The 23,434-nt window shown below is 44.1% G+C and overlaps 1 protein-coding gene across 4 annotated transcripts in view; it reads left to right on the plus strand.

Moving 5' to 3' along the window:
• Positions 1-487: 487 nt before the first annotated feature.
• Positions 488-23,434, plus strand: part of PLA1A (phospholipase A1 member A) — a 48,634-nt gene continuing 25,687 nt past the window's right edge. The window contains exons 1-8 of one of the 4 annotated variants that reach the window (XM_070795117.1): positions 488-3,772; positions 12,300-12,501; positions 14,267-14,444; positions 14,969-15,077; positions 16,586-16,687; positions 19,254-19,343; positions 21,050-21,217; positions 22,609-22,698. In XM_070795117.1, coding sequence (XP_070651218.1) covers positions 3,595-3,772; positions 12,300-12,501; positions 14,267-14,444; positions 14,969-15,077; positions 16,586-16,687; positions 19,254-19,343; positions 21,050-21,217; positions 22,609-22,698 — 1,117 coding nt within the window. In that variant the 5' untranslated portion in view covers positions 488-3,594. Of the gene's footprint in view, positions 3,773-12,299; positions 12,502-14,266; positions 14,445-14,747; positions 14,857-14,968; positions 15,078-16,585; positions 16,688-19,253; positions 19,344-21,049; positions 21,218-22,608; positions 22,699-23,434 lie in introns of those variants that run through there. The other 3 variants (XM_070795176.1, XM_019986247.2, XM_070795218.1) reach the window with 3 other exon arrangements.

The raw sequence follows: 23,434 nt of genomic DNA on the forward strand, positions 1-23,434 counted from the left end.
AAATTAGCATTGGTCTCATCTCAGCCACCATTCTCCATTCTCAGTGGAGAATGAAATATTCTCCATTTTCTCTTCTGTCTCCACCCCTGCAGGGCGAGGTAATGTGTATCTTTGTAAAACAGCCAGAGCTCCTGGGAGCGTGATTTCAGTCAGCCATCCCCATGGATCACCTCCTCAAGGAATGGGGTCAAATTAAGGACCAGGGGTCATCCAGACACCATAGAGAGGGCAGTCTTGCCATCATTTTTTCATCCTTGGGGTTTGGGTTTGAGGAAACTGACACCTAGGGAGTTGGTGAGACCTTCCTTTGGGGAAGGAAAGACAAGAGCAGGAAGAAAAGTTGCTAAGTGATTAGATGGAGCTGGGACTTAAACCCAGGTCTGCTTGTCTTCAGTCCTGCTGCTGCTAAGTCGCTTCAGTCATGTCCGACTTTGTGCAACCCCAGAGACGGCAGCCCACCAGGCTCCCCTGTCCCTGGGATTCTCCAGGCAAGAACACTGGAGTGGGTTGCCATTTCCTTCTCCAATGCATGAAAGTGAAAAGTGAAAGTGAAGTCGCTCAGTCGTGTCCGACTCCTAGCGACCCCATGGACTGCAGCCTAACCAGGCTCCTCCATCCATGGGATTTTCCAGGCAAGAGAACTGGAGTGGGGTGCCATTGCCTTCTCTGTCCTACTATACCCTAATTGTTTACTATAATTAGAAAGGGTTTCCTTAATCAAAGCCAGAATGAAACCCAGGAGTGAGATGTTGGTGGCAGCAGCTGGTGCCCTCTCTTCACCTTCCTACAGCTATAAGGTGACGTCAAAAGGGAAGTGAGTGGTGGGTTTGAGATGCGTGTTGTGCTTTTGTACTTCTTAACTAAAAAAAAATCATATGCATGTAGAACTATTAAAAACCACACTTGAAAAAATTAATGTGACCTCATTTTGTAGTCATAAACAGGTGAGGCCCAGAATTAATTAAATTTATTAATTAGAATAATAAAATTTATATTAGTATGTTTGTTTATATTCCCCCCACTTCCAACCCCACCCCTAAACTGAAGGCCTGGGATCCTGAAGCAAGATGAGGAAGCTGGGTGTCTGAGTTGGGAACAGGCAGGCAGGAAAGGCTGGAAGGGATTCCATGGATTCCAGGGATTGAAGCCTATAATTTCCTCTCTTTCTCTCTTCCCTTCCACACCACATCTCTTCCTCCCCTCTCTCTCTCTCAAAACAGGTTTTTAATGAGCACCTCCTATGTGCCTGGCAATGTTCTAGGTAGCAAGCACACAGCAGGGAGCCTGAGCAATGAGCGATGGATATTGAACCCGGCATCCTCGATCTCTCATTTGCCTCCCCGTGTTCCCAGATCCTAGGCAAGTAAAACCATCGGATTCCACTCTAGGAGGCCTCCACGTGGTCTCAAGATCAGGCCCCTTCCCACGGCCCTTCTCTAAATGAGCAACCCCTGCAGAGTACCACCCCTCCCCACCCCCTCCCCTTAGCAAATACTGAACACTGGCTGAGTGGCAGGCACTGTGCCAGGTGCTTGGGGACACCTCATGAACAAAAGAGACCAGAATTTTGCCCTCTGAAGGCTCATATTCTCCCTGGGGGAGATGGGCCATATACACTGATTATAAGCTGGTCCCCACCAGAGTCTCCTGTAGAAAAATCTCTATCCTCACCTTCTAAAACACACCACTTCACTTTCCAGGGGTACCCCGCTTTCTTGGCGCCCTGAAACAGTGCTTCTAGGCCACTGGTCTCTGTGAGCATTGGTTTCCTCACTGGTCACATGGAGACGGCCTTGGTAAGAGTTAACAGAAGACTAGTGGCTCTGGCATGAGAACTGCAGAGTCCTGGGCACAGCCCCAGAGATTCTCAGTCGGCGTGTCTGGGTTGGGCCCAGCAGTCTGCCCTCGGTCCCCTGGGTGATTCTGAGCAACTGCACATGGAGAGCATTGACCAGATGATGAGTGTGAGGGGAGGGTGCTCTCTGCACGTGAGATGCGCCGATGCTGCACAGGGAACACTGTGCTGGAGTAACTGGGACCACTGGCCTGGTGACCGGCTCTGATCGTGCTGGGGTGTCCCCTAGAATGCCGTCCTCCATCTCCTGCTCTGGGGAACCTAACCGATTCACGGTCCCAGTTGCTGCCCTTCTGAATCTCCCCTCGTCTTTGTGCAGAGACCATCCCCAACTGGTGACTGAGCCGGGCAGGGCTGCTAACATAGCTCCTTCTCATAAGAGACAGGCTGCTATTTAGCCTGAGACTTCAGCTGAGGCTTCCCCGTGGCCTTGGCCAGGACAGTCTAGGAACCGACAGTATTCCAGGACTTCCTGAGCAGTCCTCTTTCTTCACAGATGCCAGCCCTCCATCAGCTGCAGGGTCTCAAGGTTCTCCCTGCCATCTTCTATTCTTCACAAATGTTACCCCCGATAAATCTCTTATACATCTAGTCCCACCCTGGCTTTTTTTCTCTGTGGACCTAGACCTCTACACCTGGCTTGGTCTCTGACACCAGTATTGCCCTGTCTGCTGCCACTCTGCTTCCCAATGGTTGCAGCCCCTGAGCAGTGGGATCATGCACAGGAGGGGAAGCGAAGGCTGGCTCCTCCAAAATCATTTTATTCCCATCTTGGGTGACCCTGGCACAGCCTGTTGGTGCACTGGTTGGTGCAGCCTGTTGGTGCAGAGGTTCAGGGCATGGCCTCGTGCCAGCTTGTCCTGCTTCAAATCCCAACTCTGCATGAGCTTCTGCAGGGTATAAGCCCTCTGTGCCCTGAAGCTATAGGTAGATAGTAGTCCCCTCACAGAACTGTGGTCCGGATTGTTCCGTGCTGCCCTGTTGGCGGGTTCTCAGCCTCACAGCAGCATGCTGCAGTTTCAGCAGTGCTGGGCAAGCACCGTGCCTCCCCTTTCCCTGAGCTGTCTGGAGTGAGCACTCTGTGGTTTCTGCTGCTCCTCTGGATGAAGAGGCCAAGCGGTACACTGGAAACACCCTGGTTCCAGGCCAGCTCTGCCACTTCCAGCAGCACCATCTCCTCTCCATAGGTCATTTTCGTTCTCTATTTCTTGGTTCCTTTATCTGTGAATTTAAGAAGCTGAACATCTCTTCTTAGAGGTTGGACTTACTTATAGCCTCAAGATTCTGTTAAGGATAGTAGTCTATGAGGCCAGTTTCATCTTCTTTCATTCTTTCTGGTAAATGTACACTAAACACATATTGTTGACTCAGTTCTGTGCTGGGCACTGGGGACTGAAAAATGAAAACAGAAGGTCTTTGCCCTCAAGCTGTTCAGAGTCCTTCTAGGGGAATAAACATATCCACGGATGACTCCAGGACAATGAGGGTTTGTGATTGCTTAGAGATGAAAGACTTCTGCCTTGGGTTTTACTAACATTTTATAATGGGAAGTGGGAGAGGTGCAGGAAATTGTTTCCTGATGATGTTTGGTTCAGAGAGGAAGGACAGTGTGTTTCAATGTCCCTTGCCTTAAAAAAAAAAAACAAAAAAACTATTTATTTTCATTGAGAAGAAACAGAAAAACTGGGTAAGTTAAACAAAGAGGGAAAGTTTCCTTTTACAGGTCATGACGCCAGTTAATGATTAGTGAGACCCAAGTGGGTGTTTGGCAAGAAGCTGGGTTATGCGATCTCTTTGTCATTAGAGGTCAGTTCTATCCCAGCTCTGAGACTTCTAGCTCAGTGATGCCCCCAGACTTCTGGGAGAGATGTTTCTGGTTGTGGGGCCTCCTTTTGTGGCTCAGTGTTGGAAGTACAGGTAAGTTGGGGAACGGGTCCTTGGGTGAAACTTCTTTCAGTCAATAATTCTGTTTTTTTCACGCCATCTATTTATGCAGCACTAACCTTTGGAAGGTCCCCTGTAAGTCCTCTCCTGAGATGAATTTAAAAGAGGGAGGAAAAAACCTTCAATCATAAGGGGAATGATGGCACGTCCTTAAGTCATAAAAACTAAACTTCTTCAAGCTGTTTTACTCATTTTTCTAAAATCTACATTACTCCTTTTCGCCTTGCACAAGACAAGAAGAGTTTAAGGAAATAAATGCAATTAACTCCAAAATATGATTCATTTTCACACTATACATATTCACTGTTCCAAGATGTATTTACTTTTAAAATCAAAATTTTCCAAACTAACAACGGTTTTTTCATTGAGATTGTTAGAGGTTTTTCCTAATCTTGCTGACCCAACTCAAGTTCAGGTTTGTCATCCCACCTGGTAGGACTATGATAATTAGTCTGTTAAGCCACAGATGACCTGCAACCTTTAGTACAATTTCCCTCCGATGTGAAAACCCCACCCACCACTCTCCCTTGCTTAATATAGCAAATCTAAACTCTCCTATGGCGTAGACATTCCGGGAAGAGTGAAGATCCCCTTCTCTGACCAGCAGTGGCATCGCCCTTAGAAAGCTCCCTTTCCCCTGCCCTCAACAGCTGACTGCTTTTCTGTCACCTCCACAAGACATTTAGTTCTCATTCCCCAGCTTTACAACATGTCTGTCTGCCTTCTGCCTGCAGTTGCTCATACTACCTTTTCTGCTCTTCACATCTTCCAGGAAAGCTTCCATGATTGATATCACCCTTGCAGCACTGCTTACCCCTTCCCTGCCTCACTGGGTGATGTTGAACAGGTCTACTTACTTTTATGTGTGTGTATGTGTGTGTGTGTGTTAATCACTCAGTTGTGTCTGACTCTTTGCAACCCTATGGACTGTAGCCTGCCAGGGCTGTCTATGGGATTCTCCAAGAAAGAATACAGTTCCTTCTCCAGGGGATCTTCCCGACCCAGAGATAGAACCCAGATCCCCTGCACCGCAGGTCGATTCTTCACCATCTGAGCCACCAGGGAAGCCAGCTTTATGTGTGCTTTTTCCCTAACTCAGTCATATAGTTGTGTGTGTGAGTGTGTGTGTGTGTGTATAAAGTGATCATGTATCTTGTATTGTGTATACTATACACTAGATCTAAAAGGATGTATATCTTATACATTTTTGATGAATGTGAGAAAAAGTGCCTTGTAAGGAAGTTATAACTGTTGATTAGTATGTGGGCATGTTTGTTTCCCCATCTCTCCACCAACACTTTGTTAATGTTATCAAATGTTTTTCGTATTGTCAATCTCATAGGAAAAGCAGTATAACATTATTGCCTTAATTTTTATTTCTTATTACAATTTGTGTCTCTGATGTCTTGTTTAAGCAATCTTCTTATAATCTTTCATATTTTCTTCTAAACTCTATGTATTTAAATGAAGATCACCAGGGGCAAATCTTTTAGTCATGGGGTATTTTTTTTTCCTATTCCCATGGGGTATTTTTAAATATGATGTTGAATTTTATTTGCCAACATTTATTTTAATTTTTGCATATATTTATTATTTTGTATGTTTATTCATAAAGGAAACTTATCTATCGTTTTCTTTTCTTTTATTGCCCTTCTTTGGTCATGATGGTGCTGCTACTAAGTTGCTTCAGTCATATCTGACTCTTTGCAACCCTGTAGACTATAACCCATCAGGCTCCTCTCTCCATGGGATTTTCCAGGCAAGAATACTGGAGTGGGTTGCCATTTCCTTTTCCAAGATGATTATAACTGCAGGAAATAAGTTTGTTCTATGAAACAGTTTTATATTGGGTTGGCCAAAAGTTCTTTGGGTTTTTTTATTCTAGCCTCCAGAAAAATCCACATGAACTTTTGGCCAACCCAATATAAGATAAAGGTTATTTATGATTTATAGGTTTTGTGGACTTTTCAAATAAAACCATCTGGATCTAGCACATTTTATGGTGAGAGAAGACTCTTGATTACCAATTCAATTTTTTTTTTTTTTGGTTCTAATAGGTTTATTAGGATTTTTATTTCTTTCTGATTCAGTTTCAGGAAATTATATTTTTCATTGCTGTTAAGTTTTCCAATGCATTTGTCTGGGAATGTTTAAGAATATCTGTTATACCTAATGTTCTGCAGTTTTACTATCACCTGTCTAGTATAGATGCATTTTTTTAAAAAAATCTTGCTCATTGCCCTGAGTATAACTTTTGATTAGAGAAATCATATATTTTTTTAGTTATAAAAAATTATTTGCAGCACAGCTTTTTTTTCCCATCCTCTTGCCTTAGAGAACAGCCACTAGATAAATGTTGGAGCCTCTCCATGTGTTGCCTGTACTTTTTAACTGCACTTTCATATTAAAAAGCTTCTTTGACTTCTTCTGTACTAGACAATAGTGTACTGATTATATTTTTATTTCAATGACCTTTTCATTTCCAATTTCTAATTAGCTTTTTTTTTACTGTATATCTTATCACTTATGCCTATTTTATTTAATAATTTCCTATGCTCTGTTTTTATGTTTATCCTTGTATATAATCTCAGCTTACTCATTTTAAACCTTTGTCAACAATTTTTTAAACTTTATTTCACCTGGATTGAATCAATGATTCACTCATTGACAATCTTTGTAAATGTTTGATGTCTTTATATATTTGTTTGCAAGCTTTTTAAAAAATAAATTTGTTATTGAAATACAACATATATACAAAAAATACAGATTATTAAAACACATATTAATGAGTTTTTAGAATGATCATCCAGATCAAGAAAGAAAACATCACCCGTTTCTTAAAACCCATTCCCTGTATCCCATCTTTATCACAACTGCTCCAAAAGTAACTATTACCTTGACTTCTAACACAATAGATTAGTTTCATTTTAATTTTCAGTCTCTCTTTGTCTCTGTGTCTTCCTTCCTGAGCTCCCATCTTCGCCCTCTCTCCTTTGGGGCAGGGGCGGGGTTGTTTCAGCTTCTGTTAGTAAGGCTTTGTCTTTCCATCTATCTTCCTCAATAAAGCTATTGCCCCAGTAAAAAGTTTCTGTGTGTGTTGTTTTTAGTTTCCTTTCCCGGGCTGGGGAGGCCTTCTCTCCATTGCTGGCCACAGATGGGTCTTCTCTATACCTGCCAGAGCACTTTGGACCCCTCAAACCTCACAAACCTGAATGCTTACAAACATTGCCTTCTCCCAGACCTGAAACCCAGAACCATTTTGCAATTCTGTTCTTGTTCGTGGAGATATTATTTTTACATTTGAGATTGTCTATGTCCCTTTCTCTCTGTCTCTTTTGGGTATTCATCTGTGACTACACTTTGGTGCATGCAGGGAGAGGGTATCTGAGCATGATTCATTGGGCCATGCTCCATAGTCTTGAATGATGGACAGTTTAATTCTTTAAAAAAAAAAATTATTTTTATTTATTTATTTCACTGTGCTGAGTCTCAGCTGTGGCATGTGAACTCTTAATTGTGACATATGGGATACAGTTCCCACACCAGGGATTGAACCCAGCCCCCTGCACTGGGAGTGTAGAGTCTTAGCCACTGGACCACCAGGGAAGTCCCTGAATAGTTTCATTCTATCATCTGCAAATATTGGCAATTTTTCTCCCCTTTTTCAAACATCATAACTTTTATCCTATTTTATTATCTTGTTTTACTAGCTAGGACTAGAACTTCCAGTCCAATATTTAATAGAAGCACTGATAGCATACATTCTCATGTTCCCAGTTCCAAATGGAATGCTTCTAACATTTCACCAGTGAGTATAATCATTGCTATAGGCTTTTGGTAGATAGCCTTCCTTTCTTATGTTAAGGAGTATTGGATACTAAATTTTATCATTTTTCCCCCTACATCTATTGAGTTGAGCATATGTTTTTTTTTTTCTTTAATGTGTTCACATGTGAATTACATTAGTATATTTTCTAATGTTAAGCCATCTTTTCATTTCTTAGACTAAACCCTGCTTGGCCATAATGTATTTTTAGTTCTTGTTACCCTTGAAGGATTTGATATTTTATCTAGGGTTTTTATGTCTATGTACAATAGTGAAACTGGCCTTTAGTTTTCCTTTCTCCTTCTTTATTTGTCCAGTTTTGACATTTTGGCTATTTTCATAGAATGAGTTTGGATTCTTTCTCTCCTATTCTATTCTCTGAAATAGTAAGATAGGAATTGACCTGTTGGTGGAATTTCTATGTGAAATCTGTCCTAATATAGTTTTTTGATGAATAGATTTAAAACTACAGTTTCAGTTCCTTTATGCTACAGCTTTAGATTTGGTTTTCTGTTTTTTTTCTTTCTTGACTAAGTTTTAGTAAGCTATTTTTCTAGGAAATTATCAATTTAGGAAAACATCTGTATTTTTAAACTGTTGGATGGGTGTAAATATGCTCCTTTGTGGTTTAAAAAAATTTGCTGTGTTTACATCCCCTTTTAATTCTCTATATTATTTATTTGTGACTTCCCTCTTTTTACTATGTCTTATAGAGAGTCCTGTGGATGGAGGAGCCTGGTGGGCTGCCATCTATGGGGTCACACAGAGTCGGACATGACTGAAGCGACTTAGCATGCGTGCATACTTTGGAGAAGGAACTGGCAACCCACTCCAATATTCTTGCCTGGAGAATCCCAGGGACAGAGGAGCCTGGTGGGCTGCCGTCTATAGGGTCGCACAGAGTCGGACACGACTGAAGTGACTTAGCAGCAGCAGCAGCATCAAAAGTACATCTTATTTTTTTAAGAACATCTAGTTTATTATCCTGTTCAAAGAACTACTTTTTGGTATTTATTCCATGTGGCAAGTACTATTCTAGGCAGTAGAGTGAGCAAAATAGATAAAATCTCTTCCTTCTTTGAACATATCTTCTAATGTGGGAAAATTAATAAGCAATACATTTAATAATAAACTGGTAAATAAAAACTTGATTGAGTGATGATTGCTATAAAAATAAATCAGGATAAAGAAGATTCAGAGAATGGAGGTGAGGCACTTAGTCTGTGTGTTCTGCTCAGTCGTGTCTGACTCTTTGTGACCCCATGGACTGCAGCCCACCAAGCTCCTCTGTACGTGGGATTTTTCAGGCAAGAATACTGGAGTGGGTTGCAATTTCCTCCTCCAAGGGATCTTTCTGATTCAGGGCTCAAACCTGCGTCTCCTGTGTCTCCTGTATGTAGACAGATTCTCTACCAGCTGAGCCATTTGTTTCAGGCACATAGCTGATGGCAATTTAAATGGGGGTTAGAGGAAAGGAAATGACATTTGACAAGCAAAGACTTAAAGCAGAAGTGGGAATTAGCCACGTGGATGTCTGGAGAAAGACATGCCATGCAGAAAGAATGCCCAGCGCATAGAACCTCCAACAGGAACCTGTGTAGAGTGAGGAAGATCTAGGAGGACAGTGGCTGGAAGAGGAAGCAATAGTGGGGCAGGAGAAGGCTCCTCAGGAGGATGGTCTAGATATTTAGGGCTTTCTTCCACTGTTAGGACTTTGGATTTTATTCTGAATGAAATGCCTTGGTGGCTTTTACTCAGAGATGTGACATGATTTAGTTTACTTTTCTAGCTGCTGCTGCTGCTGCTGCTGCTAAGTTGGCTTCAGTCGTGTCTGACTCTGTGCGACCCCAGAGACGGCAGCCCACCAGGCTCCCCCATCCCTGGGATTCTCCAGGCAAGAACACTGGAGTGGGTTGCCATTTCCCTCTCCAATGCATGAAAGTGAAAAGTGAAAGTGAAGACGCTCAGTCATGTCTGACTCTTAGCGACCCCATGGACTGCAGCCTACCAGGCTCCTCCGTCCATGGGATTTTCCAGGCAACTGTGCTGCAAATAGGCTGAAGAGGATGAAGGCAGGAAAAGCATTGCAGGCCACATAATTTTGAGAAATGATGGTGGTTTAAACCAAAGTGGCACCAGTGTAGGTAGTGAGAATGATTTAATTCTGAATATTTTGTTCTGAGGATTTACTTACCATTTTTCTGGGGGTAGGAGAGAGCAAAGTGTCACATCTCTCCAGGAAGGTGGACCTGAGCAACTGCATGGGCTGGATTGCTCTTGATGACATTCTTATTCATTGTTTTCTTTAATTTTAATTACTTCCTTTGCATTTATTTCCCTACATTTTATTTGGAATTGCTGTAGTATTCTTTCTCAATTTTCTGACTTACAAGATTAACTTACATGATCTGTATCTTTCCCCATTTCCCTCTCATATTTGCATTTAAGGTTACATTAATAGCTATCAGTCTAGTACTGTTTTAGCTACTTTAACTCGTTTTGAAATTGTATTGGTTTTATCGTCTTTAGCTTTTAATATTCTCTAATTTCTATTGTGATTATTCAACTCATTCATTACTTAAAAGGGAATTAAACTTAAAATTTCCAAATGTATCTTTAAATAATTTTGTTATTGATTTCTAATTTTTATTGCCACTTATTTAGATAACATTGTCTGGAATATGTTGATTCTGTGATGCTTGTTGGGCCTTGCTCTGTGACAAACTATGTTTACTACATGACCAATAGAGCAATGCAGTCATGTATGTGGTTCAGGTCTCCTGTTCAAGAGGAGGCTTTTCATCTTTTCTTCCAAAAGTAGGGGAGGCAGATGAGGTGGTCAAGTCATGACAAGTCTATCTTGGGTCATAGGAGCACAAGTTGCCACAGGCAGAGGAGCCTGGGGGCCTGTACTGTCAGAGTGGGCTTCACTGCAGGGGTGTCCGAGATCTGGCTGGTGAGAAGGGAGATGCAAGGGGACTCGGGGACCAGGCCTGGGGCTGAGATGCAGAGGTGAGGAAACTACTGGTGGCATGCTATAAGGGTGGGGCGCCCACATTCTGCTCACAGTACCAATGCGCAGTGCACTGCAGATCCACAGGCCTTCCGTACATGCTCCCCAGTTACCTCTGAAGGCAGAGAACTATTCCAGAAACCTGAGAGAGCTGTCTTCCTTGTGAAGAGGGCTGTGCAAATCAGTTTGCAACCTAGACCTGCCTTCTGATGTTGCAAATGGCTTTGTCCTGTGGTAGGAATGTGAGGTCACTGCTAACAGCACCAGGATTGGGGCCCTGTGGGCACTCGGTATATGCACTGCGGCTCCTGCCAGTCTCTTTCTGTAAGACAGCTGGGCGTTAGAGGCCCCCCTCTTTATCACAGGCATGAGAGCGGACTGTTGGGTCTTAAAGATAGGTCAGATTTTCAGCTCCCTGGGATGCAGGCGTTACAGTATGCTGCCATTTCAGTTCAGTACTGTAGAAGGCCCTTCAGTGACCTTGACTATAAAATATCCTATTTAAAGGTATCTGTTGGAAGGCACTGTCCAATATAATACAATACAATAGAGGGCATTAAAGGCCTTCTCTATCATCTGGGCAGCCACGTGCTGGGCACTGCAGGCTCTGGAGTGGCTCCGGACTGCTCCTAAGGACAAAAGGTGATTAGTGAGAAGTGATCACTCTGGGATGGGATGAACAGACCAGAGTAAGCCTAGTCCCCAGGGCAACTGCTTATTTTATAGCCCAGGGTTCTTTTCAGAAAACTGTATTATTTATCCAGGACTGTTGTAAGAAAGTGCCGGAGACAGGTGGCTTAAACAACAGAAGTTTATCCTCTCACACTTCTGGAGGCTGCAAGTCTGAGATTAAGGTGGTGGTGGGGTTTGTTCCTCCTGAGGGTTCTGAGCGAAGGATCCATTCCAGGCCTCTCTGTTTGGCTTGGAGATGGCTGTCTAGTCCATATGTCTTCAGGTCATCTTTCTTCTTTGTGACCAAATTGCCTCTTCACCTAAGGACATCAGTCATATCAGATAAGGGCCCACCCTATTGGTTTCATGGCCTTCCCAAGTGGCTCAGTGGTAAAGAATCTGCCTGGCAGGAGACGCCAGTTCCAACCCTGGGTCAGGAAGATCCCCTGGAGAAGGAAATGGCAGCTCACTCCAGTATTCTTGCCTGGAAAATTCCATGGTCAGAGGAGCCTGGCGAGCTATAGTCCATGGGGTTGCAAAAGAGTTGGACATGACTGAGCACACACGCAATGGCTTCATTCAATGTAATTACCTCTGTAGGGACTCTGTCTCCAAATACAGTAACATTCTGAAGTTTTAAGGATTAGTTAGTTCAACACATGAATTTATGGGGGGAAGGGGACTCAATTTAGCCCATGACAATATCCATTTCACCATGGCCTTTAATCTTCTCTAGCTGAGGAATATTTTATTCTTCTCTGGTATCTTATCTTTACACAAGATAAGAAAACATCTGTGAAAAATAGTCACAGATTTTGGTTATAGAAGTGATGCCTTTAGTAAATAAGTCGTTACACTTGCTGATTGATGATCAATCCCTGAAAGCCCCTGTTTCTTTCTTTCTTCCTTTCAAAAGCACTTTTCTTCTTTTTAAGAACAGATGACCTCACCTTTGAAGTTTCTTGGGTTTTATTTGTTTTTTCTTCTAGGGGATGCACCTCCTACCCCACAGACGAATTGCACTGACTTCCAGAATGCCAATCTCCTCCGAGGCACCAATCTCAAAGTCCAGTTTCTCCTCTTCACTCCTTTGGATCCCAGCTGTGGGCAGCTAGTGGAAGAAAGTAGTGACATCCAAAACTCTGGTTTCAATGCCACTCTAGGAACCAAGCTAGTTATCCATGGATTCAGGTGGGAGCCAACCAACCAGTAGGATCACCTCTGCTAGGAACTAGAAAATGACCCTCATGCCACAGGAAGTTAGTGGGGAGCAAGAGGAGAAATGGATTCACTGCCTGTCACAGGTCCCCTTGCTCACCTTCTGCTAGCGTTGAAGAGGTCTCATAGCAACACGAACACACAATGTGTTGCTCTTTCTTATTGGTCACATATGTTATTCCTCTGCTAAGTCTCATCTATATACTCTCAAACAGTAAATAAGAATGACCCAGGATAAGTAGCACATGAAGCCTCGATTTCCATGCCTGAATAAAAGGGAGGTTGTAAAAATGGTCTCAGTGATCCTTTCCTCCCTCAAGTGTGGGTTGCATGATTCATTTCAGCCAGTGAGGTCACAGGCTTTGTGCAATTGCTCAGGGGTAACATCATGGTGTTTTTATCCAGGGTTTTATTTCCTCTTCTTCACTTCTACCTGGGTTTCACAACCCAAGAAACTTCCATCATTCCCAGAGATTAGTGTTTCTCAGATACTACACACTTCTTCAATTTCTTTGATGATCCACAGTCCAACTTTTGTTGTAATATATAGTCTCTGACTCCCAAATCAATCACCATCCTTCCTTCCAGCATCTTCTCTCCAAAATTCACTGACAATGCCAAAAACAGTAAAAAGTTGCTGGGAAGAGAAAGGGAGAGAATACGGTGAAACAGTAGCTAGAACTACTGAAACTGGGGGGAGACCCAATGAAGAGGTGGACAGTGAGGCACTGCACAAAGGATAATTGCTTCCTCATCTCTGGCTGGGTTCTCCCTGCCTCTCAAACCCCTGATCCCAGGGTCCCAGCCACATCCTCCCTTAGGCATTCCTTCCCACTCTTGGGCCAAAGTGTCTCCTCTGGCAAATCCTGCATTCAGCCACAATCCAAGGTACAAACAGAGACACCTGCGACCTGGAGATAGCTGATGGACTGGAGAGCTCTGAAGCCTTGCTGTGCTGTCTGTTCCAGATGCCCCCAGGCCATATTCCCTGGTGTACACCCGGGCTGGGCTCCTCTGTCCACATGAGCAAGCTCTGTGCCATGGAGAAGACTTCTTTCCCATTCCTAATCTCTTAGGAAAGCTTTCTGAAAATTTTCCTCTTCTTCTTTTCCTAGAAAAGTCCTATTATACTCTAAGTTCTAGAATAATAAAGAATATATCTCATTTTTCTTTATTTCTCAGAAAGCACCTAACACATTGCCTGGTCCATTTGTTGCATGAAGAGTGAATGCATGAGCAAGTAAATGGAAACATCCCCAAGGAAGGTGTCTCTATTATAGAGTGAGAATTAAGATTGCAAATCTTGAACTGTAATACACAAAGCTGTCTTTTCTTTCCCATGAGTAACACAAGCAGGGTCAGCACATGTGGTCCATGTGATTTATGCATTGCACAAGGGTACCTGACTGAGGGCCAGTGGGGCTGAACTCTGACCTGAGCTCTGAGCCCTGGCCCAAGGCTACATCCACCTGGAACAAAGGTACCTCTTTACAGTTTACCCACAGGCTCCACATGTGCAAGCAGGAGCCCTGCTGACTTCAGGATTATGTCCTCCTTATGCTCAAAGTGCTGCAGGATTTAGTGCTCATACTCCCCTCCACCCCCCCCCCCCCCACACACACACACGACTTTTTTCCTCTGGATTTGTTCTGTTTATAGAAACGTCATTGTAATTTCCATGACGATGGATACTGACTTGGAAGATAATTTTCCTATCCTTTCTTGGCCCCACATCTAGGGCTTTAGGAACAAAGCCTTCCTGGATTGATAGATTCATCGATGCCCTTCTGCGGGCAGCAGATGCTAACGTGATTGCTGTGGACTGGGTGTATGGCTCCACAGCTGCCTATTTCTCAGCCGTGGAAAATGTGATTAAGCTGGGACTCGAGATCTCTCGTTTCCTCCGTAAACTCCTGGTAGGTGTAGACGAGCTTAGGGTGAGTTCTGGCTGCTTATGGGGGAGCGAGAGCTCAGAAAGAAAGAAAGAACACATGAGGAGGAGCTTTAGAGAGGAAGCAGAGCCACCGGTAGTCTGTGGGTCTTTGGTTCAGATCTCACCTTTACCACTTACTGTGCTGACCTCAGAGGGGCTTTGAACCTCTCTGAGCCTCTTGCTGCTCCTCTGTAAGATGGGCCACTGCATGTTACATAGCGGGTGCTGATAGCTGGCCCTTCTATGCTTTCAGGAGGAAATGGCTGTGGTCATGTCTCACACACCTTGGGCACCAAAAGGAAAGTGAATGGGTTGTCCAGGTGGGGAGCCCAGGGAGAGGGCAAGTGATTAACACGGTGAGATTCTGCACTTTCTCCCCAGAGCATGTGTGGCTGGTATGTCGTGCCCAAGACCCTCTGCTTCTGATCCCTCGGAGAAAAATGTTACCCTTGTAAGGTCAGGGGCTGGGGTGGCCCAAATGTAACTCACTGTAAATGCCTGTTCTAGGCGCTGGGTGTGTCAGAGTCCTCAATCCACATCATCGGCATCAGCCTGGGGGCCCATGTAGGGGGCATGGTAGGACATTTCTACAATGGACAGCTGGGACAGATCACAGGTAACATTCTTCCCTGACCATTCTCCGGTTTAGAGAGAGAGAACATGCCTGGAAGATCGTTTGCTAAGGCAGGCAGAGGGAAGTGTGTTGGGCCTTTGTTCTTATGATCAAGTCATTGATTACCACTAAAATTTACCTATTGTGGCCATTTTGGATAAGATGGTATTGTGTTGTTATTGCATGATCTCTAGTGTCAGTGTCAGAGGCCACCTATTTCTTTCTGAGCCTCAGTTTCTACAACTCTAAAATGGGTTGTAACAGCTCCTATCTCCTTGGCCACTGTGGAAATCACCTTTACACAGTGTTTCTAAATAGTTGCACAGTGCTGGGAATTTTATGCTTCAGGAACTACCCTCAATCAGTAAGGAGCCAGAGCTGTATGGTAAATACTCTGGCTTCCTGGCACTTCAGTGGGACAATTCTGAGTTGTGTTTTGCAGAGTCCTGCAGGGAGACCCCAGTGGGATGAGACTCAAATTGATAGTCTATTCATTTAAATTGTCTTTCATTCTCTGACTTTTTTCCACTCCCTCATGATCCTTTCTGTGTGTGCATGCTAAGTCAGTCATGTCTGACTCTTTGTGACCCCGTGGACTGTAGCCCGCCAGACTCCTCTGTCAATGGGATTATCCCAGCAAGAATACTGGAGTGGGTTGCCATTCCCTTCTCCAGGAGACCTTCCCTATCCAGGGATTGAACCTGTGATTCTTATGTCTCCTGCATTTACAGGCGAGTTCTTTACCACTAGCACCAGCTGGGAAGTCCATGCTTTCGGTGATTTTCTCCCAAATAAGCTACTTGCACTTTACATACTTGTCTCACAGTCTGCTTTTTTGGGTGGAATAGGGAGGGATCCAAGGTAAGGCTGGGAGAGAGTAATATTTACTTCACTCTATCATTGTAAAGGGGCTTCCCAGGTAGCATTAGAGGTAAAGAACCCTCCTGCCAGTGCAGGAGATATAAGAGATGTGGGTTTGATTCCTGTATCAGGAAGATACCTTTGGAGGAGGGCATGGCAACTCACTCCAGTATTTTTGCCTAGAGAATCCCATGGACAGAGGAGCCTGGTGGGCTACAGTCCATGGGATCACAATAAGTTAGACACAACAGAAGCAACTTAGCATGCATGCACACACGTTGTTGTAAGGACTAGAATGTGTGAAGTTGCCCAGCACAAGGCCTGGCACATAGTAGCTACTCAAAACATTACAGCCATTGTTATTACTACATGAGGATAAATATTACTGACATTAACCCTTGCCAAATGGTCGGTGTTAGCAAGTTCATTTCAGAGCCAGAGGAACTGGGTCATGAAGAAGTTAGAGTTCTCTCTACTCAACAGGTTAGGGTTCCCTGGGAAAGGTAGTCCTGAGCTAGTTCTCTCACCTTTGGGTCCTTGTTGGGGGATTCTGATCTGAACAATAAGGGTTGCCCATGTAGGTGTGCAGTGGATCCATAAGAGTTCTTGTGGCTGAGATGACAGGGCCCCTCACATGTCTGTCCTTGCAGGCCTGGACCCCGCTGGACCAGAGTACACCAGAGCCAGCCTGGAGGAGCGTCTGGACCCTGGGGATGCCCTCTTCGTGGAAGCCATCCACACAGATACAGACAGTGAGCTTGGGGGGCGGGGGGGCGAATGAGCACAGGGCAGAGGCTAAGAGGCGGACATTTATCGGAGTGGCCCTAGGAGGAGACTTCTTCCCCTCTGAGTTTCTATTGCAGTGAGGAGTTTATCAGCATGATCTCAAAAGTCTCTTCCAGCCCTATCTTGCTCTGGGACTGAGATGAAATGATTTTATTTTTAGCCAGCATGAGACAGAAGGATTCTCATTTGTGGACCAAAACTGTTTAGTCATGAGTCTCACTCTGATTCAACACTAAGCCGCATCTGAGGTAGTGTTTGGAGGGCACTTCTGCCTGGCAGGCACACGGGAAACTCAGGCTGCTTTTTCAGGGTGAACATGCCTTGCCCCGGGGACACTGGGGCATTCCACTCCTGGGGCAGATGCTCAAGCCTGTCAGAACTTCTATCCTTCCCAGGAGATGAGGCCAGCCCTCAGTCCAGTGAAGAGTGAGAATTGCCGCCTCCAATAATGACAGACACAGGCAAGAACCCCCAATTCTGAATCTATCATAACCAGCAGGCACTCCTCCTCATTTCTGTTGCTGCTGCTGCTAAGTCGCTTCAGTCGTGTCTGACTCTTCGAAACCCCATGGACTGCAGCCCACCAGGCTCCTCCGTCCATGGGATTTTCCAGGCAAGAATACTGGAGTGGGGTGCCATTGCCTTCTCCTCATTTCTACTCAATGTCAAATGCCCACAGAGTCTAGTGCCAGGCCCTGTGCTCAGGGTGTTGGGTACAAGAAAAAATTACATCTGTCTCTGACCACGAGAGTTTGCAATTCAACTGAGAAACAACCATGTCTCATTTGGCTAGAAGCCTTTTTAGCATCCCAAACTCACAGATTCATGATTCTAGAAGAAGTTCATGTAGTCATATAACTCAACCCTCTCTTCCACCTCCATTCCACAGATAAGAAAACAAAGTCCATAGCCCTCTGCTTAGTTATTAAGTTAATTAACCATGTTAATTAGCAATGTTAGCCCTTTATGTTCCTAAATTTGCTAAATAGGTGACCCATTGGTCCCTATTTACTTCTCCTAGGCCTCTCAGTCCCCTTCAAAGTTGTAGCCACTACCTGATATGATAAAAGAAAAAGTTTTTCTTTTTTTGATAAAAAAATAACTTCCATTTATTCAGTTAGTCTTGATTGATCTATGTAGCAGGCACTAAGAATACTGCAATGCACAGGGCACCACATGGAACTTTCAGGCTAATAGGGAAAGCATTTGTTCACTGATTTGTTCAATAAATAAGTATTTGGTACTAACATAGGCTAGGTACCGTAGAGTAGGGAGAAGACAGGTAAAGGCCCTGCCTTAGTGGAGCTTACATACAAGTCAATAGACAAGATAATTCTACCTCGTGATTATGATAATGAGGGATATGGGAGAAGCGTATGTGACTTGGCAGGGGGTGTGGGGTCTACTTCAGATAAGATTATTGAGGAAAATCCGTCCAAGGAGGTGATGTTTGAGGTGAGATTTCATGGATGAGAATGAGCCAGCACTGGAAAGAGCTGGGAGAAGACCATTATAGATGGGGAGGACAGCCAAAATGAAAGCCTTATGGTGGGTGAGGGCGGGAAGGAGAACCATGTAGTTAGCATGCAGTGAGTCATGTGATGAGAAAATGGAGCAGGACCAGACTGGACATGGCAGGGAGTTTACATCTTATTCTCTGATCAATGAGAATAGGGCAGCGATTTGGATTCCTTTAAAAGATGACTCTGCTGGGCAGAGCGTGGACTGGAGGTGGGCAGTAAAGGAAGGCCCTTTGGAAGGTGTTTGCAGTGGTGGCCTGGATGAGGGGGCGATAGTGGCTGAGGCAAAGGTGGTGGGAGTAGAGATGGAGAGAAGCAGAAGGATTCAAAATATATTATGGAGGTACAACTGACCTGACATGATGGGTAAGGAGGCATTCTAGGTCATCACTTAAACCCTGGATAGATGACGTTAAAACAGTAACACACACTCCACTGCTTGCAATTGTGACAAATAATATGACAGAGAAAGTCATGGTTTTTGGCAGCTGAATTGGACTGATTTTGAGGGGTCAGATATCGCCACACTGATGGGATAAAGGCTACTATGTCACAAACTCATCTCTTTGTAGTCAGATTATATTTCTTCTAAGTCATAGAAGCACAAAAGCATGTAAGAGACTGGAAATGTGGTCTCACACATATATATCTGAACTGTTACTTAAAATAGAAACTATTCAACAAGGAAATTTACCAAGCTTATTATAACATTTACTGATTCATAAAAACTTAAGGGATATTTTTCTTGATTTTATTAGGCAAATATGAGTATCTTCTTATGAATTTATTCTTAGCTTCCTTTCAGCATGACAAAACCTCTTAGAAAACCATCTAAGGGCTAGTTAGTTCTGTCATCTTCTAGCATTTAGGAATAAGTGGGCCCCCATTCAGCACAGAGAAGGGGTGGGTGCCCAAGGTCAGACTTCAGACTCTGTGGCCAGTAAACCCTGCTATGGGGACCTGGAAAATGGCCCCTGAAGGAAGAGGGTAACAAGGTTCTGCCTTCTTGCAGATTTGGGCATTCGGATTCCTGTTGGACACGTGGACTACTTCATCAATGGGGGCCAAGACCAGCCTGGCTGTCCCACTTCCATTTATGCAGGTCAGAAAGCCAGAAATACTCAGTGTTTGGCTGCTCCAGAGACTGGACTTTATCAACAGGTTTTGTGTTGAGTCAGCCAGTGTGAGCCACAGGAGTCTTCCTGACAGTGTCCTTTGCTATGTCCCATCAAGCTTACTCAGCACTTATTGAATGGATGTCTATGGAGACAAGGAATTCTAGGGGAAGACTGCCTGAAATTAAAAGACTGCTCCATATTTAGGTTCCCTCCCTATGTCTTAGGCCCTACCATCATCCACCATCCCTCAACCAATAACCTCTCTTCTTCCTGGGCCCCACTTTGTGGCAGAGTCCACACCAGCTACATCCTTTGCAGTGCCGTGTTGTGTCAGAACCAGGCTGATGCACCCAAAGCTAGCTAGCTGAAGGTTCAATTCACTGCACAACCATTTCCCCAAACTAACTAAATTTAAGTTCTCCAAAATTGCTTTCAAGATAATCTTCTTGAATACATTCAATGAATATACATATCTTCTCTTCTAAGTTTTCTCTTCTGGAATGTTCTTTTTGGATGTATTGCTTATGTTCTTAGCATAATTTTAAACAATTTTAAATTTATCAAAAGCTAAGCATTAAGGGTTGTTTAGTCTTCTTATATTCTTCTCATGAATGTAGCTAACCTATCAACATTTCATACAGGAGTTTTGATTTCTGAATACTATGTTTTTAACCTTTTCCTGCTTTACCAAAATTTTATCATTTTAAAGATTCTTTTGACAATCGTGTTGAGTAACCACTAATCCAACTTATCAAATTCACTGATTTTCCAAATCATGTTTCTTTTAATAATTCATAATTTTTTCAGCAATTCTGATCAGATTGGATGGTTTGATTTTAATGGCTTTTGAAAATTTCTTTGCATTTTAGTTGGTCACTTTCAATTTTTTTCTTCATAACACAATTTGAGAAGGGTTTAGTTTGTGTCTTCCAGCTCCCTGTTGTAGCTAGAAGGGGGTTGGCCACGGACAGTGTCCCAACTATGGGGGAAGGGAAAATCCGCACACAGCTCAGGCTTGGTTCTGGTCCCAGTGAGGGGGTCCCAAGGTGAAGGCAGAGTATGAAGACCTTAAATGCTGGAGTTATGGCTCACTATGGACCTCCTAGCCCCAGCAAATTCATTCAGTGTGAATTATCACAAATTTTAAAATAGTCAACAACAACAATAACAAGAAACCAAGTGTTTGTTGTGTTGGGACATTTGGCAGATTCAGTGTGTCAGTCATTGGGTTGGCTTTCATAGATGGACCACGAGCTGCTGCTGACTCCCTCGATTGTCTCTTTATTGGATTGGGTTTAATGAGGTTGAATAAAATTGGTTGTGTGGGTGATGCTGAAGAAGGCAAAAATGTGCAGACCAATATCCATTTTGAGAAGTAGGGTCAGGATCGCCAACTGTTCATATGCTCCCATTTTCCAAAAGAGAATCTGCATGATCATGGAAGAATGGGTCTCTAAGTAAGCAATTTTATTGGTAAATTAAGCTTAGTTAAAAGGAAAAAAAAAGAATCAATTTGAAAAAAATTAAAAACCATGTTCATCAATATTTCAAAAATGTGGCTCTGGGGGATATCCCATGTATTTATAGCCTGTTGGACTATAACGTTCAATAGAGTTACAGTAAGTAGCATGGAGGGAGTTTCCATGTGTCTTGAACTGAAACCTTGGTTGTGTCTTTTGGCCTTGTTCAGGCTACAGTTATCTGATCTGTGATCATATGAGGGCTGTACACCTCTACATCAGCGCCCTGGAGAACTCCTGTCCACTGGTGGCCTTCCCTTGTACAAACTACAAGGACTTCCTTGCTGGACAGTGTCTGGATTGTTTCAACCCTTTTCTTCTTTCCTGTCCAAGAATCGGTAAATGCTCCTCTTTTGACTCCCTCTGACAACTTGGGGAGAGTCCAAGCCTTGACACCTCTTCAAGTCCTGATCTCCCATGGTCAAAAAGTCTTTTCAAGAGGGGTAAAGAAAATTTAAGTAATGTTCAAAATTCAGCTAGAAGGTGTTCTCGCCTTGAAGGTGGCCTTTAGCTTGCTGTGTCCCACCCCCCGCCCTCTGTAGTGCTTCCTGATGCCGTATGCACTCTGTGCACACCCTTCACACACACCGAGACCCTGACCCGCAAGTCCACCTCAGGATGCTCTCCAGAAGCATCAGTGTGGTCCAGACCCCCTGCACCCACTCTTGCACCTGATGCACACCACAGTCTTTGTGCACCATGGTCTTCCGTGCTAGGCCAGCCGTTCTCCAGTTCCTGATAGGCTTGAAATCCAAGTGCTATGGGGAAATCCCTAAGACTGGCACACATTGCCTGCCTTAGAGGTGTGAGGCCACGTGCCAGCTGGAGGGATTCCTAATTGCTGATTGACCTGGACACATTCCTGGAGGATCCAGGCTAGTCTGGAGAGAATGGCTGGGGAAGGCTGAGGGATCCAGCCTCAGCTCACCCTGTGCAGATCATTGTTGTGAATATCCTGGGGTTATCCAGCCTGAAGGGTTCCAGGAAAAACTCCTGGGTAATGTGTGGTTCCTCCCCCTCCTTCACTCTCCCACTTCCCACCCTCCAGCTGCCACTCAGAACTGCAGCAGCCTGCCATTGCTTATATGAATGAAATGAATATCAGCTTGACAAAATGTTAAAGTAGGTGTGGTTTCCCATAATAAAGCAAAACAACATTACTTCCTGCTCATCAGGCATATGTCACTGTTTCCCACGCATGTGATGGACCAGATGGTTAACAACCACTTTACACTCTCTGCTCAGCCTCATCTCCCACGAGATTTTCCCTTTTTCCTAAACACCTCAGGGATGCTAACTACTCATACTTCCAAGAATATTTTTCATGTTTCCTCACCCAATATCCCTTTGCCCAGACTATACTTTCTGCTTGGAAAGCCCTTCTCCAACTTATCAACCATTTTCTTAAGCTCAAACACATCCTGTGCTCCAATGCACAGGATACAAATACCACTAAAAGAACTGTCATATAGATTGTCTTGCAAGTTGGAGACATCATTTCATAATTTCATATACATACCCCTTGGGAGTGGGCCAGATAATCTAAAGAATGTATTTGCTGTCTACTTGTGTGTTTATCCCTGTCTGGATGGAGTTGCTGTATTCCAGGACTCACTACAGTTGTTTGTAGAATGAACGGGTGCATGAATTAATCACTGAAAGGCTGGGTGCCACCGAACCCTGAAATGGCCTCCTCAGGGCCCTGCTGTCTTTGCTTCTTTATCTCCAGGGCTGGTGGAACAAGGTGGTGTCAAGATAGAGCCACTTCCCAAGGAGGTGAAGGTCTACCTGCTGACCACTTCCATGGCTCCGTATTGTGGTGAGTAGGGAGGAACGCCCTGCTCACCTCTGCCAGTTTGCTGACCTGCTGAGTCCAGGGCTCCATCCTGGGCTATGTCCAGCCCAGTGTGGTAGCCAAAGTGGGAGGTGAAGAACAGGGGCAAAAAGATCATGGAAAGTGAGAGGTGGAGGGCAGCATCTCCTGGGCTTAGATAGAACCCAGACTCATCAGAGCCAGCCCAAATCATTGCTCCATGGATAAGAACCTGGGGGCATCTTATCTTTCGGTCAGTATACTGACCTTCATTCCTCCTACCCCACCATGGAATCCTGCCCTCCAGTGTGGGCTCTCCCTCTAGGGTGGTATTTGGGAGAACCTTTTGGGTTTCTTCTTCCTGCACACATTTCCCCCTCCTCATTGCCCACCCAGCGTGTCTCCACTCTAGCAGCCCTCCTACGTCAGGGTTCATGAGGAATACTGAACCTTCACATATATATTTCAACTGTTTACTGTGGCTCCTAACCACTGCATTTCACTGAAGCTAAGATGCCAGTGATCGTGAATGATGACTAACGTGAGAGAAAAGGGTGTCTTAGAATCTATAACATAAATTAAAGGCCGAACCATCCTCCTTCCTATAGTATTTGCATCTTATCTAGGTTGGCTATACTTCCTAATTTTTTTTTTATCCTGGAGTCCTGTCTGCTTTATTGTGTGTTCAGAATAGAAGTATGCTGGTTTGGGTGGGAAATTATATGACCACCCTAATTCTAAA

The sequence above is a fragment of the Bos indicus genome, chromosome 1 (assembly GCF_029378745.1).
Source record: "Bos indicus isolate NIAB-ARS_2022 breed Sahiwal x Tharparkar chromosome 1, NIAB-ARS_B.indTharparkar_mat_pri_1.0, whole genome shotgun sequence".
In the NCBI taxonomy this organism is placed as follows: Eukaryota; Metazoa; Chordata; class Mammalia; order Artiodactyla; family Bovidae; genus Bos; species Bos indicus.